The sequence below is a fragment of the Panulirus ornatus genome, chromosome 2, assembly GCF_036320965.1.
Source record: "Panulirus ornatus isolate Po-2019 chromosome 2, ASM3632096v1, whole genome shotgun sequence".
Lineage (NCBI taxonomy): Eukaryota > Metazoa > Arthropoda > Malacostraca > Decapoda > Palinuridae > Panulirus > Panulirus ornatus.
Window position 1 is genome coordinate 10,571,644 of NC_092225.1, and position 26,751 is coordinate 10,598,394.

The 26,751-nt window shown below is 43.6% G+C and overlaps 2 protein-coding genes across 2 annotated transcripts in view; one reads left to right on the forward strand and one right to left on the reverse strand.

Annotated features, from left to right (window-relative positions):
• Positions 1-26,751, forward strand: part of LOC139753403 (uncharacterized) — a 298,486-nt gene that overhangs the window by 107,432 nt on the left and 164,303 nt on the right. The gene's annotated exons all lie outside the window — the stretch shown is intronic.
• Positions 1,487-19,362, reverse strand: LOC139752550 (alpha-(1,3)-fucosyltransferase C-like). The gene is made up of 6 exons (XM_071668318.1): positions 19,278-19,362; positions 7,388-7,943; positions 5,386-5,511; positions 4,030-4,321; positions 3,771-3,927; positions 1,487-2,786 (listed from the first exon to the last, which is right to left on the reverse strand). Exons 2-6 carry the CDS (start codon positions 7,817-7,819, stop codon positions 2,336-2,338), a joined length of 1,458 nt encoding a protein of 485 aa, XP_071524419.1. The 5' UTR covers positions 7,820-7,943; positions 19,278-19,362; the 3' UTR covers positions 1,487-2,335.

A 26,751-nucleotide genomic window follows, 5' to 3' on the forward strand; every position in this document is an offset into this window, starting at 1 on the left:
ATATATATGTATATGTATATATATATATATATATATATATATATATATATATATATATATATATACCTGAAAAATATAACTTTATTATACATGATTCACTTTTTACCTTGTTTCATCATCCAATCATTGTTTCTCATTGTTCATAAACAGTTCACTCCTATGTTAACTGCCGCATAGCTCGTTCAGTGCTGCAAAATCCTTGTTAACATTTTTCATACAATTTAACTCTTAATTCTCTCACTGACAATGATGACCCTCACCTTTTAATGCACTCAGTGTCATCTTTTTACGGCAATCGTCCTGAAGGTTAATAGGAGTGCACAAAAATGCATTCGCTGCTCTCACAGAAAAATTCAAAAGAGCAGATTTGGCTTGGAGATCAATGTGTTATCTGTGTCTTTGATGAGAATATTCAACCCATAAGAAGTCTTATCGAGGCAGGTGGGACAAGGTGAGATAGGAAATGATGTAAGCAAGAGAATCGGTAAAACTGAGAGTGTTGATTGCCGACCCTGGTACTCTAAGAGAGCTCAGTTGTCATCCTTGCGTCGTTGTTATGCTGACTTCACTTGGAAACAGCAGCACTCCTTCGCCAGCTGGGGTGCCTCAAGCTGCACTGATCGTATAGCGGAGTCCTTCGTCCCTTCTTTTACTGTATGCTTATTCCTTCACTCGTGAGCTCGTCGCTCAGGCATCTATTGCCTGTCGCATCAAGGACAGAGCGTACTGGACCATGTGATTCTCTCTTTCCCCTGAGTCTCGTTTCGTTTGCGCTTGGAATCATCTCAGAACTGTTATTCATAAAGTTAAGCTCACCTTAGTAAAAGAAAAGTGTGGTGATTTGATTTCTACTGATAGATTTTTCTGTCTCCTAATCAAAAGCATCACCAGCAATTTTGCCAACCCAACCTTTTCTCCGCCTCTTCCTGCCTGATCACTCTATAGCTAACTCACCTGATGAGGAAGCCAATCTTTTCGGCTACCTATCTTGGATGATTCCGTCCTTATACTCCTTCCCTATTGAATCTATGACACCTCTCTTACTTTCTTAGTTTATGGCCTTCCAAAGCACCTTCTCATCTGCGTGCTGTCAAGTCCCAACGCAAATAGTCCAGATGGCATACCTCTTATTCCAGGAGACATGCCTCTGAAGTACCTCCAATCCTTGATTGCCTATTATGCATATTTCTTTTTCCTGGAGGCATATTCACACTGCCACAGTCACCGTTTGCGAGATGGCATGGTATGGTATGGTATGGTATGGTAGCCCTTCATGCCCGTCGATGCAACTATCATAAACAAGTCACCGAGCAACTGTCCTACACATTCTGCAGTTAGACGCACACACACACAACACTTTATGACATATGATGCCTAGAGGTGGATATGGCCAGCTTCCTGAGCGATGCAGGAGCCTCAAAGGATGTAAGGAACTCCCGAGGCAGAGAGATAGGGTAAAGTATATATACATATATATCATTGTTATTCATATTCATTTATTATACTTAATTGCTGTTTCCCGCGTCAGCGAGGTAGCGCAAGGAAACAATCAATGTTAGTGAAGCCGTCAGTGTCAATAGTATCATGTATAAACAGAATCAGTACTTATGCTGCTACCACCACCAAACATTTGGTATAGAGCATGTGAACCCATGCTCATTGTATTCTGTTCCATGGTAAAATCACTTGAAACATATTGCATCAAAGAAAGTCTTTAGTTTTAGGCAATGGAATAACATCATTACATTTTTCATGCTGGAAATAAACACAATAATCGGGAAGGGATACATTATGTATATGGCCGATATTACACACATTACTACAAGGAATAGTGACGCTGTACGATCCATCGTTGATGTACCAAGACCTCTGGAGATCACACGAGACGTCCCATCGAGTCCTCATCCTCCCATAGTCTGGGTGCTGACACGCATGTCTTTCCACAAGAACTGGTTGTCTGCCAGCCAAGTACTGGACACCTTCCTGGAGAGCCGTGTGGTAACAGTATTCTAAAAGCTCACTTCTTTATGACATACTATCAAGCAATAAGTAGATACCCTGTGTCCGATTGTCTATCAATTAACATCAGTCATGCGTACTCTTGGGAGCTGGAGTGTTGGTATTGCGAAACCGTAATTGATGAATTGTTCAAGGATTCCATGGATATGAATCACTTGGTCTGGACGCCCGTAACATGGGTCACACCAACCGATGCATCGGAGGAAAAGGGACCAGATGATCATCAAGGCAGGCGTCATAGTAGGTCATGTCGAGGATAGTACATGACCTTTTTGACGAAGTTCAGGAGAGGTGGTATTGGCTGGAGTATCAAAGGTCACAACAAGTTCTGATCTTTAAGGGGGTCACGACAGCGCCCCTGTCTTTGCCACCAACCCAAGATGTCATGCTGAGTCACCACCTCCGTGTCGTTGTGAATCTTGAGGCAAAGTTCACATAAGGGTGGCCTCAACGTGGCCCTCCAGAAACCGCGCCAAAGGTGGTATCGAGCATACTCTTCAGGGTTGGCTTGAAGCTTCGCCAGGAGGCGCCCTAGCTCCTCTGGCGTGAGGCTGAGGGCGTCGATGTAGGAGTTGGGCGGGAGGAAGTTGGAGTAATTGGCTCCGCCTAGGACGACGGGGACAATGCCGTGTATCAGTGGCATCCACAGTTTCTCGGTGACGTAGGCGTCGCAGGCTGCGTTCTCGAAGGCCAGGTAGAAAAGGTACCTCGGGGCGAGCACCTGCCTCCAACACCGGTCGTCGCGGTGCTTCCCACGTCGGCCGCATCTGGTCAGAACAGAGTGTGTTAGAGCTTTACTCTGCAGACGCATAGTGTGTTCGTCTGTTTGTTATTGTGTGTGCGTGCATGTGTATTGTCATGTGTGTACATATATGTATCCTTGATAAAAAAGACTCGGTTTTCCTTTTTGATTTCTCAGAAGAACGAGATATGATGGGTATTAACCATATGTGATAGTCTCAACAACAAAGAATTACAGTCCGTTATAGTCACAATTAGAACAACACATACTTTCATGCTACATATTCGACGTCGACTTGTAGAGATCAAAGCAATACAACATCTTCATAAATTTCTCATCTGCCCCTGTATGCTACTCTGTCTGTCTGTCTGTCTCTCTCTCTCTCTCTCTCTCTCTCTCTCTCTCTCTCTCTCTCTCTCTCTCTCTCTCTCTCTCTCTCTCCTTTTCCCTCCCTTACCTACACCTGCTTTGTCATACTATCCTTACCCCTCCTACATCTTTTATGTCTCCATCCCACTCTCTTGTCTCTCTCCTATACCTCACTGTCGTACCATTTCTCACCCTCTCTGCTCATTTCACTGTGTAATTCGAGGTCACTAGATATATTTGAAAGGAAGCCGAAATATATAAAAATCCTATCTAAATAGTTTTAGGCTTTTTATATATCTTTTACAGTCTAAAGTAATGCTTTATAAAGTCCACAAATCGGTCGATCGGCCACCGTTGTCTTTTGCGCCTCCACCATTACCACCACAGCCATCAACGATTACCACTACCATTATCGTTGCCATCACCCCACCATTCCACCACCACAACCAGCACCACTCCCACCATTACCACCACACCGATTATACCAACACTACCCCCACTGTCATCATTACCACTTCCACTGTTACCACCACTGACGACGGTCATTACCACAACAATCACCAAAGCCATCACTATTACCACCCTCGTCATTCACCATCAAGTGACAGACTCCATACAGCAGGCAGTTCACGAGTCATACCTGAGTAAACCACAAGCGCCGTACACATGTACGCGTACGTGTTGCTGGAGCCGCTTCACGTACTCCTCCCGCCGTGAGGCCGTGCGACAGTGAGAGGACATCCACGCCACCAGCCGCGGCCGCTTCAGGAATGACTTCCATCTCTTCCCCACGCCCTCTGTCGGACAAATACTGCTGAAATTCGCGGCGGAGTGATTTCAGAAATAGCTTAGCTTACCCTCCTCCCTGAGCTCCCTTCTATAGCAGTTCAGTCACACACCTGACTCTCTATCGACGTAGGGCACCCACGAAGGCCCGACCGCTTCCTCCAGTGAGTATCCACGCTTCAGGGCCGTCATGTAAGCCAGGTAAGCAGCGCTAGTGTGGTCCAGCAGAGCCGGGCGGAGCGAGGGAAAGGGTGTTGCAACAGTAGGCGCCTTAGACAATGGAGACTCCTCTGGCAGGAGTGGCAGGAGTGCCCCGTAGGGTTCCATGACGTCAGAGGCTGGATGATAGGTCATAGTCCAGTTGAAGAGTTCGCTCAGGTCGCGACCTTGACTCGCCTCTACATGCTGGAAGGTTAAACTGTATTCAGTACAGTCAGTCCGCGGTCAACCAAAGTGTCCACATACGCTCGTGGGGCACTGATATGAATAAACTTGCCGCAAATGATAAACCCTAGATATATATATATATATATATATATATATATATATATATATATATATATATATATATATATATATATATATATATGTGTGTGTGTGTGTGTGTGTGTGTGGGTGGGTGTGTGTGTTCACGAGACGGCCTTGATCAGGGCATTCAGTTGCCCGTGCCGTTCATTATCTGCATATTAGTGTTCCGCGAGCTTAAAATTACACAAATATTTGAGCTCTTTTATTTCACACATTTATTACTTTGGCTGCAGAAAGGTGCGTGATATTGACAAATATTCATATAATGCAAAGTTCTGATAGGTGGATACAAACAAGCGATCACACACACACACACACACACACACACTCACACACACACACACACACACACACACACACTCACACACACACACACACACACACACACACACACACACACACCCACACACACACACACTCACACACACACACACACACACACACACACTCACACACACACACACACACACACACACACACACACACACACACACACACACACACACACACACACTCACTGGTTGCAGGCAGCTATCGCATAGTTATCGGAAGGGTTGATAATAGCGGTCAGGCGAAACCAGCATTACAGTGGCTGTCGAATTTCTCCCCCTGGCCCAGGTGGCTGTCTTTTCTTTCTGTCTCACTTACATGTTTCTTGCTGCCATTCAGTCCTCAAACACATACTCCCAAGCTTGAATATAACACTCGTCAACATGTTACACACGATTCATTAACTGAGGTGATCACAACTCGCTGGTCTGCCTAGTGATGAAAACTCGTCGTAGGGAAAGAAAGTTTAAGAGGTGAGAATCTATGTAGAAATTTCTCCCCATACTGTACAAACAAGTAATTACAAATAGGTAATTACACACACACACACACACACACACACACACACACACACACACACACACACACACACACACAGATTCTCGTTGTACCTGACTGAGGAAAAAACTTGAGGCAGAGCGGACGGAGGCTGGCGGAGCCTCGACGTGCACCCACACCCACCGCCGACTACCGTCACGCGCACCTTCAGGCAGGTCCTCCAGCCTCACTTCTTCTGACTGGGGAGGAGAACAGATAATTAGTGAAGGAGCCAGCCGTGAGTAAAGAGATAATAGGTCATAAATCACGGAAAGAAAAGCTGTGAGTGAAGGAAAGTCAGCTCATGAGTGAAGGAAGAGCAGCGGTTAGCGTTCATGACCGTGACGCATTCACGAGTCACCCAAGGTCGAACACATAGGTGCGAATCCTGGTTGCGGCAGTCGGTCCACAGTCAACCCAGCTGTTCATCCACCCCTAGGGACTGGTCAATTAAATGGGTACCTGCTCACGCTAGGATATATATATATATATATATATATATATATATATATATATATATATATATATATATATATATATATATATAGCGTTAATGGGATGGCCTTGATTATAGCTGGCTTTGGCTGCCCGTGCCGTCTCAGCTAACATAAAAAGAAAATCTTTGAATGAAAGGACGGCATATCATGTGTCAGGGGAGAGCAGGCTGTGAGTGAGGGGACAATAGGCCATGGGTGAAGGAATAGCAAATCGTTGATGTAGGAAGAACAAGTCATGAGTAACGGTAGAGTAGACCGTGAATGAAGGGAGAATATGTTAGAAATGAAGGAAGACTGAGGGAAGAGTAAGTGATGAATGACGCAGTACAAACTTTGAATGAAGGGACAGAAGACTGTGAATAAAAGTTCAGCCCATGAATAAAGAGAGAGCAACTGTGAATGAAGAGAGCAAAGAAAGGTTGTTAATGAAAGAGGAGTAGGTTGTAAATGAAGGGTGACCAAAGTGTGAATAAGAGACAGAATGCTGTGAGCGAAATGATAACAGGTTGTAAATGAAGGGAAATGAGACCTTGTGTGAAGACAGAGCATGGCATGACCTTAGGAAGGCGAAGCGGTGAAGGAAAGGTGTACGGTCTTGCTTGGGTAGTATGGATACAAGAGCATACCCTACTATCCTCAAGGAAATCTTGGTGTATACAAAGGACATCGGGGATAAGTTAGAGGGGAAAGGAAGAATGGCTTAAAAGAAAGGCAGAGAAGAAACGATAAACCTACGAGGAGAGCAAACAGCAAGAAACAAGAGAGGCAAAGAGAGGCAATCAGAAATGGGAGGAAATAGAATGCTAAGGAACTAACGAGGACTAACCAAAAGTAAGCGTGGACAGGGGAGGAAGAGGGTAGATGAATTCAAACACTTGTATTCAACGCTGCGAAGTTGAACTCTTTCGTTGGAGAAGGAGTCCTGCTGAGCAAAGGATAGATTTTTGGGAAGGTAAGAAGTCTTGCAAAGATAGTACATTGGGTTATATCTTTGAAACATTTTTGTTGTGTACCATGATACAGCAGGTTTCAGTTATTTTTCCAATATTTTCCAAGTAATGAGATGAAGCTTATTTAGTGATAGGGTTTGCACTAATAGGGACACTAGTCTAAAATCCAACCCTGGAAGACCGCCGCATCATTTGAGCCCTGGAGTAAGCCTGGAACGACCGTTAATGAGTAGAGAGTACCTGAGGAGGGGCCAGTTCTTTGACTGGTAAACTCGCGTGGAATATCAAATATACCTGGAAAAGGTTCAAGGGTCCCGTAAGCGTCCTCTAAACGAGTAATCCACCTGGAAATTCTGGAGTAGACTTAAGAGTGTTGGAGTGTTACTTAGCGAGACAGGTTACCTGTTACTCTTGGAGGGAATGAAGATCCTTCTGTGATCAAGCCCTTCTGGACAATTATAACAAACCCAAAAGCTTCTCCTAAAAGACCCATACATTTTAGAAAAATCAACACACACCAGAGAGTGGATTAACTTAAGTTAGAACCAAGAGTCGGTGTGTCTCCTGAGGGTTATCTTACCTGGAACACCTAGACAAGTCTTGGAGTGAGTACCTCTTGACCAACTCACCTGGAACAGGATGGCGGCTGCGTCACGCTGCCTCCTCCTGTCATGGGTGAAGTCACAGCGAGGCTCAGGGCAGTGGGCGGCGTGTAGGTCTACGCCGCCACGTACGCGCACCCACCACGCCTTCCTGGACCATGATGTCCAAAAGAGCACGACTTTGCGATCATCAGAACGCTTTCGTGGTTGTTGATGGTGCATCAGCTCCCGGATTTTCTTGAGTAGCGTGACCGAAAGTCTTCTTTTGTCGATCGTTGGGAGGCCCTTTGGCAAGTCCTCATAGTAGTCGTAGTTGATGTGATCTTGAGTATAGCTGCTGAGGTAGTCGTCGATGGTCGTCTCTACTGCAGCCCAGATGCTTCTCATGACCACAAAGGACTGAGGTAACACAGCACACAAACATACCAAACTCACCCATATCTGTAAACGTCTTTTCATGGTCAAGCGTAAACAGATTATCAAGTCTTATGCACAGTTAGGTTATAACTTCTAGCAAGGCACCATAGCGTTCCGCGGTACCGCGTCTTTATGCATTCATTTTTCATGAGCCAAACTTCTCTTTCTGGAAAAGAAAACGATCAAGGTATGTAAAATGAGTATATCATTATTTTCCAGAAGACTTTTATAATCGCAATTAGCACAGTTAGCCGACTGTGCACCACAATCAGTTTCCACGCTACTGGCGGCGGTTCGAATCGTTCTGTTGGAGAATTTGTATATATGTGAAAGTACGCGTCATTGTACTGTATTTGTTCTTCATATATTTCGCCTGCAAGAACTAACACTGTGAGTGAGAAGTCAACGTCAGGGGACAGAAAGGAGTACAATCTCATGTGGGACATCTTCGCTCCAAAGGAATCCATCATTTCCCTGCATCCGTGTGGAGTAAAGCCTCGGTGCTGCAGAAGTCTAATAAAATGGGTTCTGTTGTTGTGTATGTGTGTGTGTGTATATATATATATATATATATATATATATATATATATATACATAGATTTTTTTTCATACTATTCGCCATTTCCCGCGTTAGCGAGGTAGCATTAAGAACAGAGGACTGAACCTTTGAGGAATATCCTCTCTTGGCCCCCTTCTCTGTTCCTTCTTTTGGAAAATTAAAAACGAGAGGGGAGGATTTCCAGTCCCCCCAGCTCCCTTAACTTTTAGTCGCCTTCTACGACACGCGGAGAATACGTGGGAAGTATCCTTTCTCCCCTATTCCCAGGGATAATGTATATATATTACAGAGGTATAAGTTTGTTGAGTATTCCTGGTAAATTATATGGGAGGGTATTGATTGAGAGGGTGAAGACATGTACAGAGCATCAGATTGGGGAAGAGCAGTGTGGTTTCAGAAGTGGTAGAGGATGTGTGGATCAGGTGTTTGCTTTGAAGAATGTATGTGAGAAATACTTAGAAAAGCAAATGGATTTGTATGTAGCATTTATGGATCTGGAGAAGGCATATGACAGAGCTGATAGAGATGCTCTGTGGAAGGTATTAAGAATATATGGTGTGAGAGGCAAGTTGTTAGAAGCAGTGAAAAGTTTTTTATCGAGGATGTAAGGCATGTGTACGTGTAGGAAGAGAGGAAAGTGATTGGTTCTCAGTGAATGTAGGTTTGCGGCAGGGGTGTGTGATGTCTCCATGGTTGTTTAATTTGTTTATGGATGGGGTTGTTAGGGAGGTGAATGCAAGAGTTTTGGAAAGAGGGGCAAGTATGAAGTCTGTTGGGGATGAGAGAGCTTGGGAAGTGAGTCAGTTGTTGTTCGCTGATGATACAGCGCTGGTGGCTGATTCATGTGAGAAACTGCAGAAGCTGGTGACTGAGTTTGGTAAAGTGTGTGAAAGAAGAAAGTTAAGAGTAAATGTGAATAAGAGCAAGGTTATTAGGTACAGTAGGGTTGAGGGTCAAGTCAATTGGGAGGTGAGTTTGAATGGAGAAAAACTGGAGGAAGTGAAGTGTTTTAGATATCTGGGAGTGGATCTGGCAGCGGATGGAACCATGGAAGCGGAAGTGGATCATAGGGTGGGGGAGGGGGCGAAAATTCTGGGAGCCTTGAAGAATGTGTGGAAGTCGAGAACATTATCTCGGAAAGCAAAAATGGGCATGTTTGAAGGAATAGTGGTTCCAACAATGTTGTATGGTTGCGAGGCGTGGGCTATGGATATAGTTGTGCGCAGGAGGATGGATGTGCTGGAAATGAGATGTTTGAGAACAATGTGTGGTGTGAGGTGGTTTGATCGAGTAAGTAACGTAAGGGTAAGAGAGATGTGTGGAAATAAAAAGAGCGTGGTTGAGAGAGCAGAAGAGGGTGTTTTGAAATGGTTTGGTCACATGGAGAGAATGAGTGAGGAAAGATTGACCAAGAGGATATATGTGTCGGAGGTGGGGGGAACGAGGAGAAGAGGGAGACCAAATTGGAGGTGGAAAGATGGAGTGAAAAAGATTTTGTGTGATCGGGGCCTGAACATGCAGGAGGGTGAAAGGAGGGCAAGGAATAGAGTGAATTGGAGCGATGTGGTATACCGGGGTTGACGTGCTGTCAGTGGATTGAATCGGGGCATGTGAAGGGTCTGGGGTAAACCATGGAAAGCTGTGTAGGTATGTATATTTGCGTGTGTGGACGTATGTATATACATGTGTATGGGGGTGGGTTGGGCCATTTCTTTCGTCTGTTTCCTTGCGCTACCTCGCAAACGCGGGAGACAGCGACAAAGCAAAAAAAAAAAAAAAAAAAAATATATATATATATATATATATATATATATATATATATATATATATATATATATATATATATATATATTTTATTTTGCTTTGTCGCTGTCTCCCACGTTTGCGAGGTAGCGCAAAGAAACAGACGAAAGAAATGGCCCAACCCACCCCGATACACATGTATATACATTCACGTCCACACACGCAAATATACATACCTATACATCTCAATGTACACATATATATACACACACAGACACATACATATATACCCATGCACACAATTCACACTGACTGCCTTTATTCATTCCCATCGCCACCTCGCCACACATGGAATACCATCCCCCTCTCCCCTCATGTGTGCGAGGTAGCACTAGGAAAAGACAACAAAGGCCCCATTCGTTCACACTCAGTCTCTAGCCGTCATGCAAATATGCCCGAAACCACAGCTCCCTTTCCACATCCAGGCCCCACACAACTTTCCATGGTATACCCCAGACGCTTCACATGCCCTGATTCAATCCACTGACAGCACGTCAACCCCGGTATACCACATCGATCCAATTCACTCTATTCCTTGCACGCCTTTCACCCTCCTGCATGTTCAGGCCCCGATCACACAAAATCTTTTTCACTCCATCTTTCCACTTCCAATTTGGTCTCCCACTTCCCTCGTTCCCTCCACCTCCGACACATATATCCTTTTGGTCAACCTTTCCTCACTCATTCTCTCCATGTGCCCAAACCATTTCAAAACACCCTCTTCTGCTCTCTCAACCACGCTCTTTTTATTTACACACATCTCTCTTACCCTTACATTACTTACTCGATCAAACCACCTCACACCACACATTGTCCTCAAACATCTCATTTCCAGCACATCCACCCTCCTGCGCACAACTCTATCCATAGCCCACGCCTCGCAACCATACAACATTGTTGGAACCACTATTCCTTCAAACATACTCATTTTTACTTTCCGAGATAATGTTCTCGACTTCCACACATTCTTCAAGGCTCCCAGGATTTTCTCCCCCTCCCCCACCCTATGATTCACTTCCGCTTCCATGGTTCCATCCGCTGACAGATCCACTCCCAGATATCTAAAACACTTTACTTCCTCCAGTTTCTCCATTCAAACTTACCTCCCAATTGACTTGACCCTCAACCCTACTGTACCTAATAACCTTGCTCTTATTCACATTTACTCTTAACTTTCTTCTTTCACACACTTTACTAAACTCAGTCACCAGCTTCTGCAGTTTCTCACATGAATCAGCCACCAGCGCTGTATCATCAGCGAACAACAACTGACTCACTTCCCAAGCTCTTTCATCCCCAACAGACTTCATACTTGCCCCTCTTTCCAAAACTCTTGCATTCACCTCCCTAACAACCCCATCCATAAACAAATTAAACAACCATGGAGACATCACACACCCCTGCCGCAAACCTACATTCACTGAGAACCAATCACTTTCCTCTCTTCCTACACGTACACATGCCTTACATCCTCGATAAAAACTTTTCACTGCTTCTAACAACTTGCCTCCCACACCATATATTATCAATACCTTCCACAGAGCATCTCTATCAACTCTATCATATGCCTTCTCCAGATCCATAAGTGCTACATACAAATCCATTTGCTTTTCTAAGTATTTCTCACATACATTTTCAAAGCAAACACCTGATCCACACATCCTCTACCACTTCTGAAACCACACTGCTCTTCCCCAATCTGATGCTCTGTACATGCCTTCACCCTCTCAATCAATACCCTCCCATATAATTTACCAGGAATACTCAACAAACTTATACCTCTGTAATTTGAGTACTCACTCTTATCCCCTTTGCCTTTGTACAATGGCACTATGCACGCATTCCGCCAATCCTCAGGCACCTCACCATGAGTCATACATACATTAAATAACCTTACCAACCAGTCAATAATACAGTCACCCCCTTTTTTAATAAATTCCACTGCAATACCATCCAAACCTGCTGCCTTGCCGGCTTTCATCTTCCGCAAAGCTTTTACTACCTCTTCTCTCTTTACCAAATCATTTTCCCTAAACCTCTCACTTTGCACACCACCTCGACCAAAACACCCTATATCTGCCACTCTATCATCAAACACATTCAACAAACCTTCAAAATACTCACTCCATCTCTTTCTTACATCACCACTACTTGTTATCACCTCCCCATTTGCGCCCTTCAGTGAAGTTCCCATTTGCTCCCTTGTCTTAAGCACTTTGTTTACCTCCTTCCAGAACATCTTTTTATTCTCCCTAAAATTTAATGATACTCTCTCACCCCATCTCTCATTTGCCCTCTTTTTCACCTCTTGTACCTTTCTCTTGACCTCCTGTCTCTTTCTTTTATACATCTCCCACTCAATTGCATTTTTTCCCTGCAAAAATCGTCCAAATGCCTCTCTCTTCTCTTTCACTAATAATCTTACTTCTTCATCCCACCACTCACTACCCTTTCTAATCAACCCATCTCCCACTCTTCTCATGCCACAAGCATCTTTTGCGCGATCCATTACTGATTCCCTAAATACATCCCATTCCTCCCCCACTCCCCTTACTTCCATTGTTCTCACCTTTTTCCATTCTGTACTCAGTCTCTCCTGGTACTTCCTCACACAAGTCTCCTTCCCAAGCTCACTTACTCTCACCACCCTCTTCACCCAACATTCACTCTTCTTTTCTGAAAACCCATACAAATCTTCAAATATATATATATATATATATATATATATATATATATATATATATATATATATATATATATATATATATCCCTGGGGATGGCGATAGGCGAGAAAGAATACTTCCCACGCATTCCTCACGTGTCGTAGAAGGCGGCTAAAGGGAACGGGAGCGGGGGGCCAGAAACCCTTCCCTCCTTGTATTTTAATTGTCTAAAAGGGGAAACAGAAGAAGGACTCACGCGGGGAGTGCTCATCCTCCTCGAAGGCTCAGATTTGGTGTCTAAATGTGTGTGGATGTAACCAAGATGACAAAAAAGGAGAGATAGGTAGTATGTTTGAGGAAAGGAATCTGGATCTTTTGGCTCTGAGTGAAACGAAGCTCAAGGGTAAAGGGGAAGAGTGGTTTGGGAATGTCTTGGGGGTAAAGTCAAGGGTTAGTGAGAGGACAAGAGCAAGGGAAGGAGTAGCACTACTCCTGAAACAGGAGTGGTGGGAGTATGTGATAGAGTGTAAGAAAGTAAACTCTAGATTGATATGAGTAAAACTGAAAGTGGATGGAGAGAGATGGGTGATTATTGGTGCATATGCACCTGGGCATGAGAAGAAAGATCATGAGGGGCAAGTGTTTTAGGAGCAGCTGAGTGAGTGTGTTAGTGGTTTTGATGCACGAGACCAGATTATAGTGATGGGTGATTTGAATGCAAAGGTGAATAATGTGGCAGTTGAGGGAATAATTGGTGTACGTGGGGTGTTCAGTGTTGTAAATGGAAATGGTGAAGAGCTTGTAGATTTATGTGCTGAAAAAGGACTGGTGATTGGGAATACCAGGTTTAAAAAGAGATATACTTAAGTATACGTATGTAAGTAGGAGAGATGGCAAGAGAGAGTTATTGGATAACGTGTTAATTGATAGGCGCGCGAAAAAGACTTTTGGATGTTAATGTGCTGAGAGGTGCAACTGGAGGGATGTCTGATCATTAGCTTGTGGAGGCGAAGGTGAAGATTTGCAGAGGTTTTCAGAAAAGAAGAGAGAATGTTGGGTGAAGAGAGTGGTGAGAGTAAATGAGCCTGTGAAGGAGACTTGTGCGAGGAAGTACCAGGAGAGACAGAGTACAGAATGGAAAAAGATGAGAACAAAGGAGGTAAGGGGAGTGGGGGAGGAATGGGATGTATTTAGGGAAGCAGTGATGGCTTGCACAAAAGATGTTTATGGCATGAGAAGCGTGGGAGGTGGGCAGATTAGAGAGGGTAGTGAGTGCTGGGATGAAGAAGTAAGATTATTAGTGAAAGAGAAGAGAGAGAGGCATTTGGACGATTTTTGCAGGGAAATTATGCAAATGACTGGGAGATGTATAAGAGAAAGAGGCAGGAGGTCAAAAGAATGGTGCAAGAGGTCAAAAAGAGGGCAAATGAGAGTTGGAGTGAGAGAGTATCATTAAAAGATGTTTTGGAAGGAGGTAAATAAAGTGCGTAAGACAAAGGAACAAATGGGAACATCATTGAAGGGGCTAATGGGGAGGTGATAACAAGTAGTGGTGATGTGAGGAGATGAATGGAGTATTTTGAAGGTTTGTTGAATGTGTTTGATGATAGAGTGGCAGATATAGGGTGTTTTGGTCGAGGTGGTGTGCAAAGTGAGCGGGTTAGGGAGAGTGATTTGGTAAACAGAGAAGAGGTAGTAAAAGCTTTGCGGAAGATGAAAGCCAGCAAGGCAGCGGTTTGGTTGGTATTGCAGTGGAATTTATTGAAAAAGGGGGTGACTGTATTGTTGACTGGTTGGTAAGGTTATTCAATGTATGTATGATTCATGGTGAGGTGCCTGAGGACTGGCGGAATGCTTGCATAATGCCATTGTACAAAGGCAAAGGGGATAAGAGTGAGTGCTCAAATTACAGAGGTATACGTATGTTGAGTATTCCTGGTAAATTATATGGGAGGGTATTGATTGAGAGGGTGAAGGCACGTGCAGAGCATCAGATTGGGGAAGAGGAGTGTGGTTTCAGAAGTGGTAGAGGATGTGTGGATCAGGTGTTTGCTTTGAAAAATGTATGTGAGAAATACGTAGAAAAGCAAATGGATGTGTATGTAGCATTTATGGATCTGGAGAAGGCATTTGATAGAGTTGATAGAGATGCTCTGTGGAAGGTATTAAGAATATATGGTGTGGGAGGTAAGTTGTTAGAAGCAGTGAAATGTTTTTATCGAGGATGTAAGGCATATGTACGTGTAGGAAGAGAAGAAAGTGATTGGTTCTCAGTGAATGTTTGGTTTGCGGCAGGGATGCGTGATGTCTCCATGGTTGTTTAATTTGTTTATGGATGGGGTTGTTAGGGAGGTTAATGCGAGAGTTTTAGAGAGAGGGGCAAGTATGCTGTCTGTTGTGGATGAGAGAGCTTGGGAAGTGAGTCATTTGTTCTTCGCTGATGGTACAGCGCTGGTGGCTGATTCATGTGAGAAACTGCAGAAGCTGGTGACTGAGTTTGGTAAAGTGTGTGAAAGAAGAAAGTTAAGAGTAAATGTGAATAAGAGCAAGGTCATTAGGTACAGTAGGGTTGAGGGTCAAGTCAATTGGAAGGTAAGTTTGAATGGAGAAAAACTGGAGGAAATGAAGTGTTTTTGATATCTGGGAGTGGATTTGGCAGCGGATGGAGCCATGGAAGCGGAAGTGAATCATAGGGCGGAGGAGGGGGCTAAAGTTTTGGGAGCGTTGAAAATTGTGTGGAAGTCGACAACGTTATCTCGGAAACCAAATATGGGTATGTTTGAAGGAATAGTGGTTCCAACAATGTTATATGGCTGAGAGGCGTGGGCTATAGATAGAGTTGTACGGAGGGTGGATGTGCTGGAAATGAGATGTTTGAGGACAATATGTGGTGTGAGATGGTTTGATCGAGTAAGTAATGAAAGGGTAAGAGAGATGTGTGGTAATAAAAAGAGTGTGGTTGAGAGAGCAGAAGAGGGTGTTTTGAAATGGTTTGGTCACATGGAGAGAATTAGTGAGGAAAGATTGACAAAGAGGATATATGTGTCAGAGGTGAGGGGAACGAGGAGAAGTGGGAGACCAAATTGGAGGTGGAAAGATGGAGTGAAAAAGATTTTGAGTGATCAGGTCCTGAATATGTAGAAGGGTGAAAGGCGTGCAAGGAATAGAGTGAATTGGAACGATGTGATATACAGAGGTCGACGTGCTGTCAATGGATTGAACCAGGGCATGTGAAGCGTCTGGGGTAACCCATGGAAAGTTTTTATGGAGCCTGGATGTGGAAAGGGAGCTGTGGTTTCGGTGCATTATACATGACAGCTAGAGACTTGAGTGTGAACGAATGTCGCCTTTGTTGTCTTTTCCTAGCACTACCTCGCGCACATGCGGGGGGAGGAGGTTTTCATTTCGTGTGTGGCGGGGTGGCGACGAGAATGAATAAGGGCAAGTATGAATTATGTACATGTATAAATATGTGTATATGTCTGTGTGTGTATATATATGTGTACGTTGAGATGTATAGATATGTATATGTGCCGTGTGTGGACGTGTATGTATATACATGTGTTTGTGGGTGGGTTGGGCCATTCTTTCGTCCGTTTCCTTGCGCTACCTCGCTAACGCGGGAGACAGTGACAAAGTATAATATATATATATATATATATATATATATATATATATATATATATATATATATATGTATATGTATATATATATATATATATATATATATATATATATATATATATATATATACATATATATATATGTATATATATATATATATATATATATATATATATATATATATATATATATATATATATATATATATATATCATGATCACGTTAGTCCGTGTTGAATGTTATGAAGGTGAAATTGCACTTCAGTAGTTCATACAATTTTATGTAATTTTTCTCTACATGTGGGATGACGTTTTGTGGGGACAATCCACTTCATCAGATGCCAATACTTAACAAAGTTATTTGTATCCAAACATCACACTGAAGTACCACCGTCTAGCGTCTACAAGTACAGATAACACACTCTCTTATTTGACCGGCAGTAACCGTTGAAATGGAGAGTGATTATGGGTAGGTCACGTGGCGGGGTTGACCTGGGTGGCTGGGTGTGTACTTGACATTTTTTTTATGATTTCGTGTTTTTTCAGTTCTCTCATAATGATATGGTTGATGATAGAGGGAAAAACAGAATAGTTAAATTCCTTAGAATGTGCTGAAAAGAATATCAAACAGAATTATATACAACTCAGCGAAGAGTATGAAAAGACCTTCTCGTTAAGTAAATAAAATCCTTAATGGAATAAGCACAGAAACCTTCAAAAGAAGACTGGATAAGTGGTTCGCTGCAGTCCCAGAGGATCCCGAGATTAACAGCTATTTCAGTGTTTTGTTAAACAAACCTAGGAGAGTCGGTGGTGAACACTACGCAACAGCCTTGCCTAATGGCAAACTTTCGCCTGGGTACTAGTAGGTAAACGTTGTCTCTCTCTCTCTCTCTCTCTCTCTCTCTCTCTCTCTCTCTCTCTCTCTCTCTCTCTCTCTCTCTCTCTCTCTCTCTCTGTCGTCGCCAACAACAGGATCGCCGCCAATACTGCTGCATAGAGGTATGTTGTGACGTCAGCCGGTCGATGCATGACGTCACCTACTGCGGTTCAGCAGCCCCTAAGTCAACACTGCTGATATATCCAGGAGAAACCGCACCACTTGAGACAAACCAAATTGATCCAAAGTCACTGTTTACCGCCCACTGGAATTGGTTACCATCCAGTGTAACTTTCTTCACCCACCAGAACTTTGTCACCTCTGGCCTATGTTTACCATCGCTACTGTTTATCACCCTTTGCTACTCTTTCTCTCCCACTGTTACTGTTTATTTCTCACCATTACTGTTTGTCATCTATTGCTACTGGCTGTCGCCCACTGCTACCGTTTGTCACTCTTGTTACTGCTGTTCATTGCGACGGTTTATTCCCCACGTTTACCGTTCATCTTCCATTGCTACTGATTGTCACTCAGTGTTACTGTATATCACCCACTGTTACTGTTGATCTCGCAAAGCTACTGTTTATCTCTCACTGCTACCGTTTATCACCCAGTGCTACTGTTGATCTCTCACTGCTACTGTTTATCTCCCACTGCTACTGTTGATCTCTCACTGCTACTGTTTATCTCCCACTGCTACTGTTAATCATCCATTCCTACTGTTTATCTCCCACTACTACTGTTTATCTCTCAGCTACCGTTTATCTCACCATACATTACCTAATTCAACCGACAAGAAAGCTTACGACTCCGTAAAGGAAATCAGTAAAGCACTGGTAACAATTCTTCCTCTTATGAGAATCGAACTCTAAATCTATTCATCACCAAGTCGATGATGCATCACCACTGAGCCAGGATGACACCTGCTCAACTTCCATTTGCCAGGCGGATCTGAAGCGTCCAGTGACCAGCGGCAGTACAGCCATAGTATCTCCCATGATTGATAACTTCAAGGATCAAACGGGAACAATTTTACAGCAAACTTGAGCGTGCTGTATTATGAGCAGATACAGGTTTTGATGACGTATGATCGACACAGGTAAACTTACTTCATTGTCTTAGAACAGGTGACGAGTCGTTTGTGTTTACTTAGCCTTATCATGAGTGATCACCTGAGGGGCCGCATGATGTGGTCACCTGACGGGTTGTGCATTGCTGTCAGCCGGTAGGTCGAGCGTTCGCCGTCCAGCTGGTGGGAGGTCGCCAGTCTGGGTCGGCTGATGGGTCACGTTCACATACTAGGTCGTGCATCACGGTCAGCTGGTGAGTCATGCGTCAAAGTCATCTAACAGGACATGCATCACGGTTAGCTAATTCGACGTGTATCTCGGTCAGCTAGTAGGCAATGGGTCACGGTCGTCTGATGGGTCGTGCATCGCGTTCAGCTAGAAGGTAATGCGTCACGGTCGTCTAATAAATAAGACGTGCACTACTGTCAGCTAGTAATTAATGCCTCACGGTAGTCTAATGGGTCACGTATCGCGGTCAATTGGTAAGTAAAGCGTCTCGGTCATCTGGTGCCTCGAACCTGTGAGTCAGCTAATGGATCATGCGTCACGTTCACACGGCGCGGCAAGGTGTCAGGTATATTGGCCACCGGTAAAGATGGGTTGTACACCCTACTAACATCTGCATAGTGGGAAAACAATCACGCCATCTAAAAGATCCTTAGTCTCAGTCAGCGGTTTTCCTTTTTCACTAGATTTAGCTGATGGACTGAGCTAAGTCAGTTCCTTGACTTACTCTTTTCCACTCCTTCACTGGGATCGGTAAACTCCCTCACTCACGAAATACTTTTCATTTAAAATCTGAGCTCAAATCACCGTCTTCGTGTCCAAATCTTGGCTCACACCCTAACGTCTCCTTGTCTATCACTAATGTCACTGCTTGTATATTCCTTCTCTTTGCGTACCTTGCTTTCGAAGTGAGCTTAAAAACTTGCACTGTCTCATCCCTGGGCTCCCCTCTGCTCACACCTTGTCCCAACACTGCCACAACTCCTTTCCACACAACTGCTACACCAGCTGACCCGCGTTAACAGAGGCATTTCAAATATTTTCTCGTGGTTTCGTCTCTTCCCATAATGTTAGGGTGAGAAGTATCGACCGTCGTCATGTTGGTCGAGGGAGCCTGCAGCAAGACGGAGTGCTCTCGCCTACGTGAGCCTTTTATTCCTCTCTCTCTCTCTTAGTCATCGCCCAAACTTAGATTTTCTGTCCTCGCTTTGTTATCGTAATGTTAATGTTCTGAGTTGTTTCTCGCAATTGCTTGTTATTTTTGTCTGAAATTGACATCGTCGACTTATACACACACACACACACACACACACACACACACACACATATATATATATATATATATATATATATATATATATACACATTTTTTTTTTTTTTGTTTTGTCGCTGTCTCCCGCGTTTGCGAGGTAGCGCAAGGAAACAGACGAAAGAAATGGCCCAACCCACCCCCATACACATGTATATACATACGTCCACACACGCAAATATACATACCTACACAGCATTCCATGGTTTACCCCAGACGCGTCACATGCCCTGATTCAGTCCACTGACAGCACGTCAACCCCGGTATACCACATCGATCCAGTTCACTCTATTCCTTGCCTCCCTTTCACCCTCCTGCATGTTCAGGCCCCGATCACACAAAATCTTTTTCACTCCATCTTTCCACCTCCAATATGGTCTCCCACTCCTCCTCGTTCCCTCCACCTCCGACACATATATCCTCTTGGTCAATCTTTCCTCACTCATTCTCTCCATGTGCCCAAACCATTTCAAAACACCCTCTTCTGCGCTCTCAACCACGCTCTTTTTATTTCCACACATCTCTCTTACCCTTATGTTACTTACTCGATCAAACCACCTCACACCACACATTGTCCTCAAACATCTCATTTCCAGCACATCAATCCTCCTGCGCACAACTCAATCCATAGCCCACGCCTCGCAACCATGCAACATTGTTGGAACCACTATTCCTTCAAACATAGCCATTTTTCCTTTCCGAGATAATGTTCTCGACTTCCACACATTCTTCAAGGCTCCCAGGATTTTCGCCCCCTCCCCCACCCTATGATCCACTTCCGCTTCCATGGTTCCATCCGCTGCCAGATCCACTCCCAGATATCTAAAACACTTTACTTCCTCCAGTTTTTCTCTATTCAAACTTACCTCCCAATTGACTTGACCCTCAAGCCTACTGTACCTAATAACCTTGCTCTTATTCACATTTACTCTTAACTTTCTTCTTTCACACACTTTACCAAACTCAGTCACCAGCTTCTGCAGTTTCTCACATGAATCAGCCACCAGCGCTGTATCATCAGCGAACAACAACTGACTCACTTCCCAAGCTCTCTCATCCCCAACAGACTTCATACTAGCCCCTCTTTCCAAAACTCTTGCATTCACCTCCCTAACAACCCCATCCATAAACAAATTAAACAACCATGGAGACATAACACACCCCTGCCGCAAACCTACATTCACTGAGAACCAATCACTTTCCTCTCTTCCTACACGTACACATGCCTTACATCCTCGTTAAAAAACTTTTCACTGCTTCTAACAACTTGCCTTCCACACCATATATTCTTAATACCTTCCACAGAGCATCTCTATCAACTCTATCATATGCCTTCTCCAGGTCCATAAATGCTACATACAAATCAATTTGCTTTTCTAAGTATTTCTCACATACATTCTTCAAAGCAAACACCTGATCCACACATCCTCTACCACTTCTGGAAACACACTGCTCTTCCCCAATCTGATGCTCTGTACATGCCTTCACCCTCTCAGTCAATACCCTCCCATAATTTACCAGGAAAACATCACCATGAATTATACATACATTAAAAAAACCTTACCAACCAGTCAATAATACAGTCACCCCCTTTTTTAATAAATTCCACTGCAATACCATCCAAACCTGCTGCAATGCCGGCTTTCATCTTCCGCAAAGCTTTTACTACCTCTTCTCTCTTTACCAAATCATTTTCCCTAACCCTCTCACTTTGCACACCACCTCGACCAAAACACCCTATATCTGCCACTCTATCATCAAACACATTCAACAAACCTTCAAAATACTCACTCCATCTCCTTCTCACATCACCACTACTTGTTATCACCTCCCCATTTGCGCCTTCACTGAAGTTCCCATTTGCCCCCTTATCTAACGCACTTTATTTACCTCCTTCCAAAACATCTTTTTATTCTCCCTAAAATTTAATGATACTCTCTCACCCCAACTCTCATTTGCCCTCTTTTTCACCTCTTGCACCTTTCTCTTGACCTCCTGTCTCTTTCTTTTATACATCTCCCACTCAATTGCATTTCTCCCCTGCAAAAATCGTCCAAATACCTCTCTCTTCTCTTTCACTAATAATCTTTATTCTTCATCCCACCACTCACTACCCTTTCTAATGAACCCACCTCCCACTCTTCTCATGCCACAAGCATCTTTTGCGCAATCCATCACTGATTCCCTAAATACATCCAATTCCTCCCCCACTCCTCTTACTTCCATTGTTCTCACCTTTTTCCATTCTGTACTCAGTCTCTCCTGGTACTTCCTCACACAAGTCTCCTTCCCAAGCTCACTTACTCTCACCACCCTCTGCACACAACATTCACTCTTCTTTTCTTTTCTTTTAGCCTCCACAAGATAATGATCAGACATCCCTCCAGTTGCACCTCTCAGCACATTAACATCCAAAAGTCTCTCTTTCGCGCGCCTCTCAATTAACACAATCCAATAACGCTCTCTGGCCATCTCTCCTACTTACATAAGTATACTTATGTATATCTCGCTTTTTAAACCAGGTATTCCCAATCACCAGTCCTTTTTCAGCACATAAATCTACAAGCTCTTCACCATTTCCATTTACAACACTGAACACCCCATGTATACCAATTATTCCCTCGACTGCCACATTACTCACCTTTGCATTCAAATCACCCATCACTATAACCCGGTCTCGTGCATCAAAACCACTAACACACTCATTCAGCTTCTCCCAAAACACTTGCCTCTCATGACCTTTCTTCTCATGCCCAGGTGCATATGCACCAATAATCACCCATCTCTCTCCATCAACTTTCAGTTTTACCCATATTAATCGAGAATTTACTTTCTCACATTCTATCACATACTCCCACAACTCCTGTTTCAGGAGTACTGCTACTCCTTCCCTTGCTCTTGTCCTCTCACTATATATATATATATATATATATATATATATATATATATATATATATATATATATATATATATATATATTATCCCTGGGGATAGGGGAGAAAGAATACTTCCCACGTATTCCCTGCGTGTCGTAGAAGGCGACTAAAAGGGGAGGGAGCGGGGGGCTGGAAATCTTCCCCTCTCGTTTTTTTTTTAATTTTCCAAAACAAGGAACAGAGAAGGGGGCCAGGTAAGGATATTCCCTCCAAGGCCCAGTCCTCTGTTCTTAACGCTACCTCGCTAATGCGGGAAATGGCGAATAGTTTGAAAAAAAAAAAAAAAATATGTATATATATATATATATATATATATATATATATATTTTTTTTTTTTTTTTTTTTTTTTTTATACTTTGTCGCTGTCTCCCGCTGTATATATATATATATATATATATATATATATATATATATATATATATATATATATATATATACTTTTTTTTTTTTTTTTTTTCTTGCTTTGTCGCTGTCTCCCGCGTTTGCGAGGTAGCGCAAGGAAACAGACGAAAGAAATGGCCCAACCCCCCCCCATACACATGTATATACATACGTCCACACACGCAAATATACATACCTACACAGCTTTCCATGGTTTACCCCAGACGCTTCACATGCCGTGATTCAATCCACTGACAGCACGTCAACCCCGGTATACCACATCGCTCCAATTCACTCTATTCCTTGCCCTCCTTTCACCCTCCTGCATGTTCAGGCCCCGATCACACAAAATCTTTTTCACTCCATCTTTCCACCTCCAATTTGGTCTCCCTCTTCTCCTCGTTCCCTCCACCTCCGACACATATATCCTCTTGGTCAATCTTTCCTCACTCATTCTCTCCATGTGCCCAAACCATTTCAAAACACCCTCTTCTGCTCTCTCAACCACGCTCTTTTTATTTCCACACATCTCTCTTACCCTTACGTTACTTACTCGATCAAACCACCTCACACCACACATTGTCCTCAAACATCTCATTTCCAGCACATCCATCCTCCTGCGCACCACTCTATCCATAGCCCACGCCTCGCAACCATACAACATTGTTGGAACCACTATTCCTTCAAACATACCCATTTTTGCCTTTCCGAGATAATGTTCTCGACTTCCACACATTCTTCAAGGCTCCCAGAATTTTCGCCCCCTCCCCCACCCTATGATCCACTTCCGCTTCCATGGTTATATCCGCTGCCAGATCCACTCCCAGATATCTAAAACACTTTACTTCCTCCAGTTTTTCTCCATTCAAACTCACCTCCCAATTGACTTGACCCTCAACCCTACTGTACCTAATAACCTTGCTCTTATTCACATTTACTCTTAACTTTCTTCTTTCACACACTTTACCAAACTCAGTCACCAGCTTCTGCAGTTTCTCACATGAATCAGCCACCAGCGCTGTATCATCAGCGAACAACAACTGACTCACTTCCCAAGCTCTCTCATCCCCAACAGACTTCATACTTGCCCCTCTTTCCAAAACTCTTGCATTCACCTCCCTAACAACCCCATCCATAAACAAATTAAACAACCATGGAGACATCACACACCCCTGCCGCAAACCTACATTCACTGAGAACCAATCACTTTCCTCTCTTCCTACACGTACACATGCCTTACATCCTCGATAAAAACTTTTCACTGCTTCTATCAACTTGCCTCCCACACCATATATTCTTAATACCTTCCACAGAGCATCTCTATCAACTCTATCATATGCCTTCTCCAGATCCATAAATGCTACATACAAATCCATTTGCTTTTCTAAGTATTTCTCACATACATTCTTCAAAGCAAACACCTGATCCACACATCCTCTACCACTTCTGAAACTACACTGCTCTTCCCCAATCTGATGCTCTGTACATGCCTTCACCCTCTCAATCAATACCCTCCCATATAATTTACCAGGAATACTCAACAAACTTATACCTCTGTAATTTGAGCACTCACTCTCATCCCCTTTGCCTTTGTACAATGGCACTATGCACGCATTCCGCCAATCCTCAGGCACCTCACCATGAGTCATACATACATTAAATAACCTTACCAACCAGTCAACAATACAGTCACCCCCTTTTTTAATAAATTCCACTGCAATACCATCCAAACCTGCTGCCTTGCCGGCTTTCATCTTCCGCAAAGCTTTTACTACCTCTTCTCTGTTTACCAAATCATTTTCCCTAACCCTCTCACTTTGCACACCACCTCGACCAAAACACCCTATATCTGCCACTCTATCATCAAACACATTCAACAAACCTTCAAAATACTCACTCCATCTCCTTCTCACATCACCACTACTTGTTATCACCTCCCCATTTGCGCCCTTCAGTGAAGTTCCCATTTGCTCCCTTGTCTTACGCACTTTATTTACCTCCTTCCAGAACATCTTTTTATTCTCCCTAAAATTTAATGATACTCTCTCACCCCAACTCTCATTTGCCCTTTTTTTCACCTCTTGCACCTTTCTCTTGACCTCCTGTCTCTTTCTTTTATACTCAATTGCATTTTTTCCCTGCAAAAATCGTCCAAATGCCTCTCTCTTCTCTTTCACTAATACTCTTACTTCTTCATCCAACCACTCACTACCCTTTCTAATCAACCCATCTCCCACTCTTCTCATGCCACAAGCATCTTTTGCGCAATCCATCACTGATTCCCTAAATACATCCCATTCCTCCCCCACTCCCCTTACTTCCATTGTTCTCACCTTTTTCCATTCTGTACTCAGTCTCTCCTGGTACTTCCTCACATTTATGGATCTGGAGAAGGCATATGACAGAGTTGCTAGAGATGCTCTGTGGAAGGTATTAAGAGGTGTATACACGGTGAGGGAAGTAAGTTGCTAAAAGCAGCGAAAAGTTTTTATCAGCGATGTAAAGCATATGTACGAGTAGGAAGAGAGGAAAGTGACTGGTTCTCAGTGAATGTCCGTTTGCAGCAGGGGTGCGTGATGTCTCCATGGTTGTTTAATTTGTTTATGGATGGGGTTGTTAGGGAGGTGAATGCACTAATTTTGGAGAGAGGGGCAAGTATGCAGCCTGTTGTCGATGAGAGGGCTTGGAAAGTGAGTCAGTTGTTGTTCGCTGATGATACAGCACTGGTGGCTGAGTTTGGTAAAGTGTGTGAAAGAAGAAAGCTGAGAGTAAATGCGAATAAGAGCAAGGTTATTAGGTTCAGTAGGGTTGAGGGACATGGTAATTGGGAGGTAAGTTTGAATGGAGAAAAACTGGAGGAGGTGAAGTGTTTTAGATATCTGGGAGTGGATTTAGCGGTGGATGGAACCATGGAAGCGGAAGTGAGTCACAGGGTGGGGGAGGGGGCGAAGGTTCTTCACGCATTGAAGAATGTGTGGAGGGCGAGAACGTTATCTCGGAGAGCAAAATTGGGTATGTTTGAAGGTATAGTGGTTCCAACAATGTTATATGGTTGCAAGGCGTGGGATATAGATATGGTTGTGCGGAGGAGGGTGGATGTGTTGCAAATGAGTTGTTTGAGAACAATATGTGGTGTGAGGTGGTTTGATCGAGTAAGTAATGAAAGGGTAAGAGAGACGTGTGGTAATAAAAAAGAGTGTGATGGAGAGAGCAGAAGAGGGTGTATTGAAATGGTTAGGTCAAATGGAGAAAATGAGTGAGGAAAGATTGGCAAAGAGTATAGATGTGTTAGAAGTGGAGGGAACGAGGAGAAGTGGGAGACCAAATTGGACGTGGAAGGATGAAGTGAAAAAGATTTTGAGCTATCGGGGCCTGAACATACAAGAGAGTGAAAGGCGTGCAAGGAATAATGAATTGGAACGATGTGGCATATCTGGGTCGACGCGCTGTCGATGGAATGAACCAGAGTATTTCAAAGCGTCTGGGATAAACCATGGAAAGTTTTGTGGAGCCTGGATATGGAAAAGCAGCTGTGGTTTCGGAGCATTACACATGACACCTAGACACTGAGTGTGAATGAATGTGGCCGTTGTTGTCTATTCCTAGCGCTACCTCGCGCGCGCGCACGGGGGGGAGGGGGATGCCATTTCATGTGTGGAGGGGTGGCGACGAGAGTGGATAAAGGCAGCAAGTATAAATATGTACATGTGTATATATGTATATGTCTGTGTATGTATATGTATG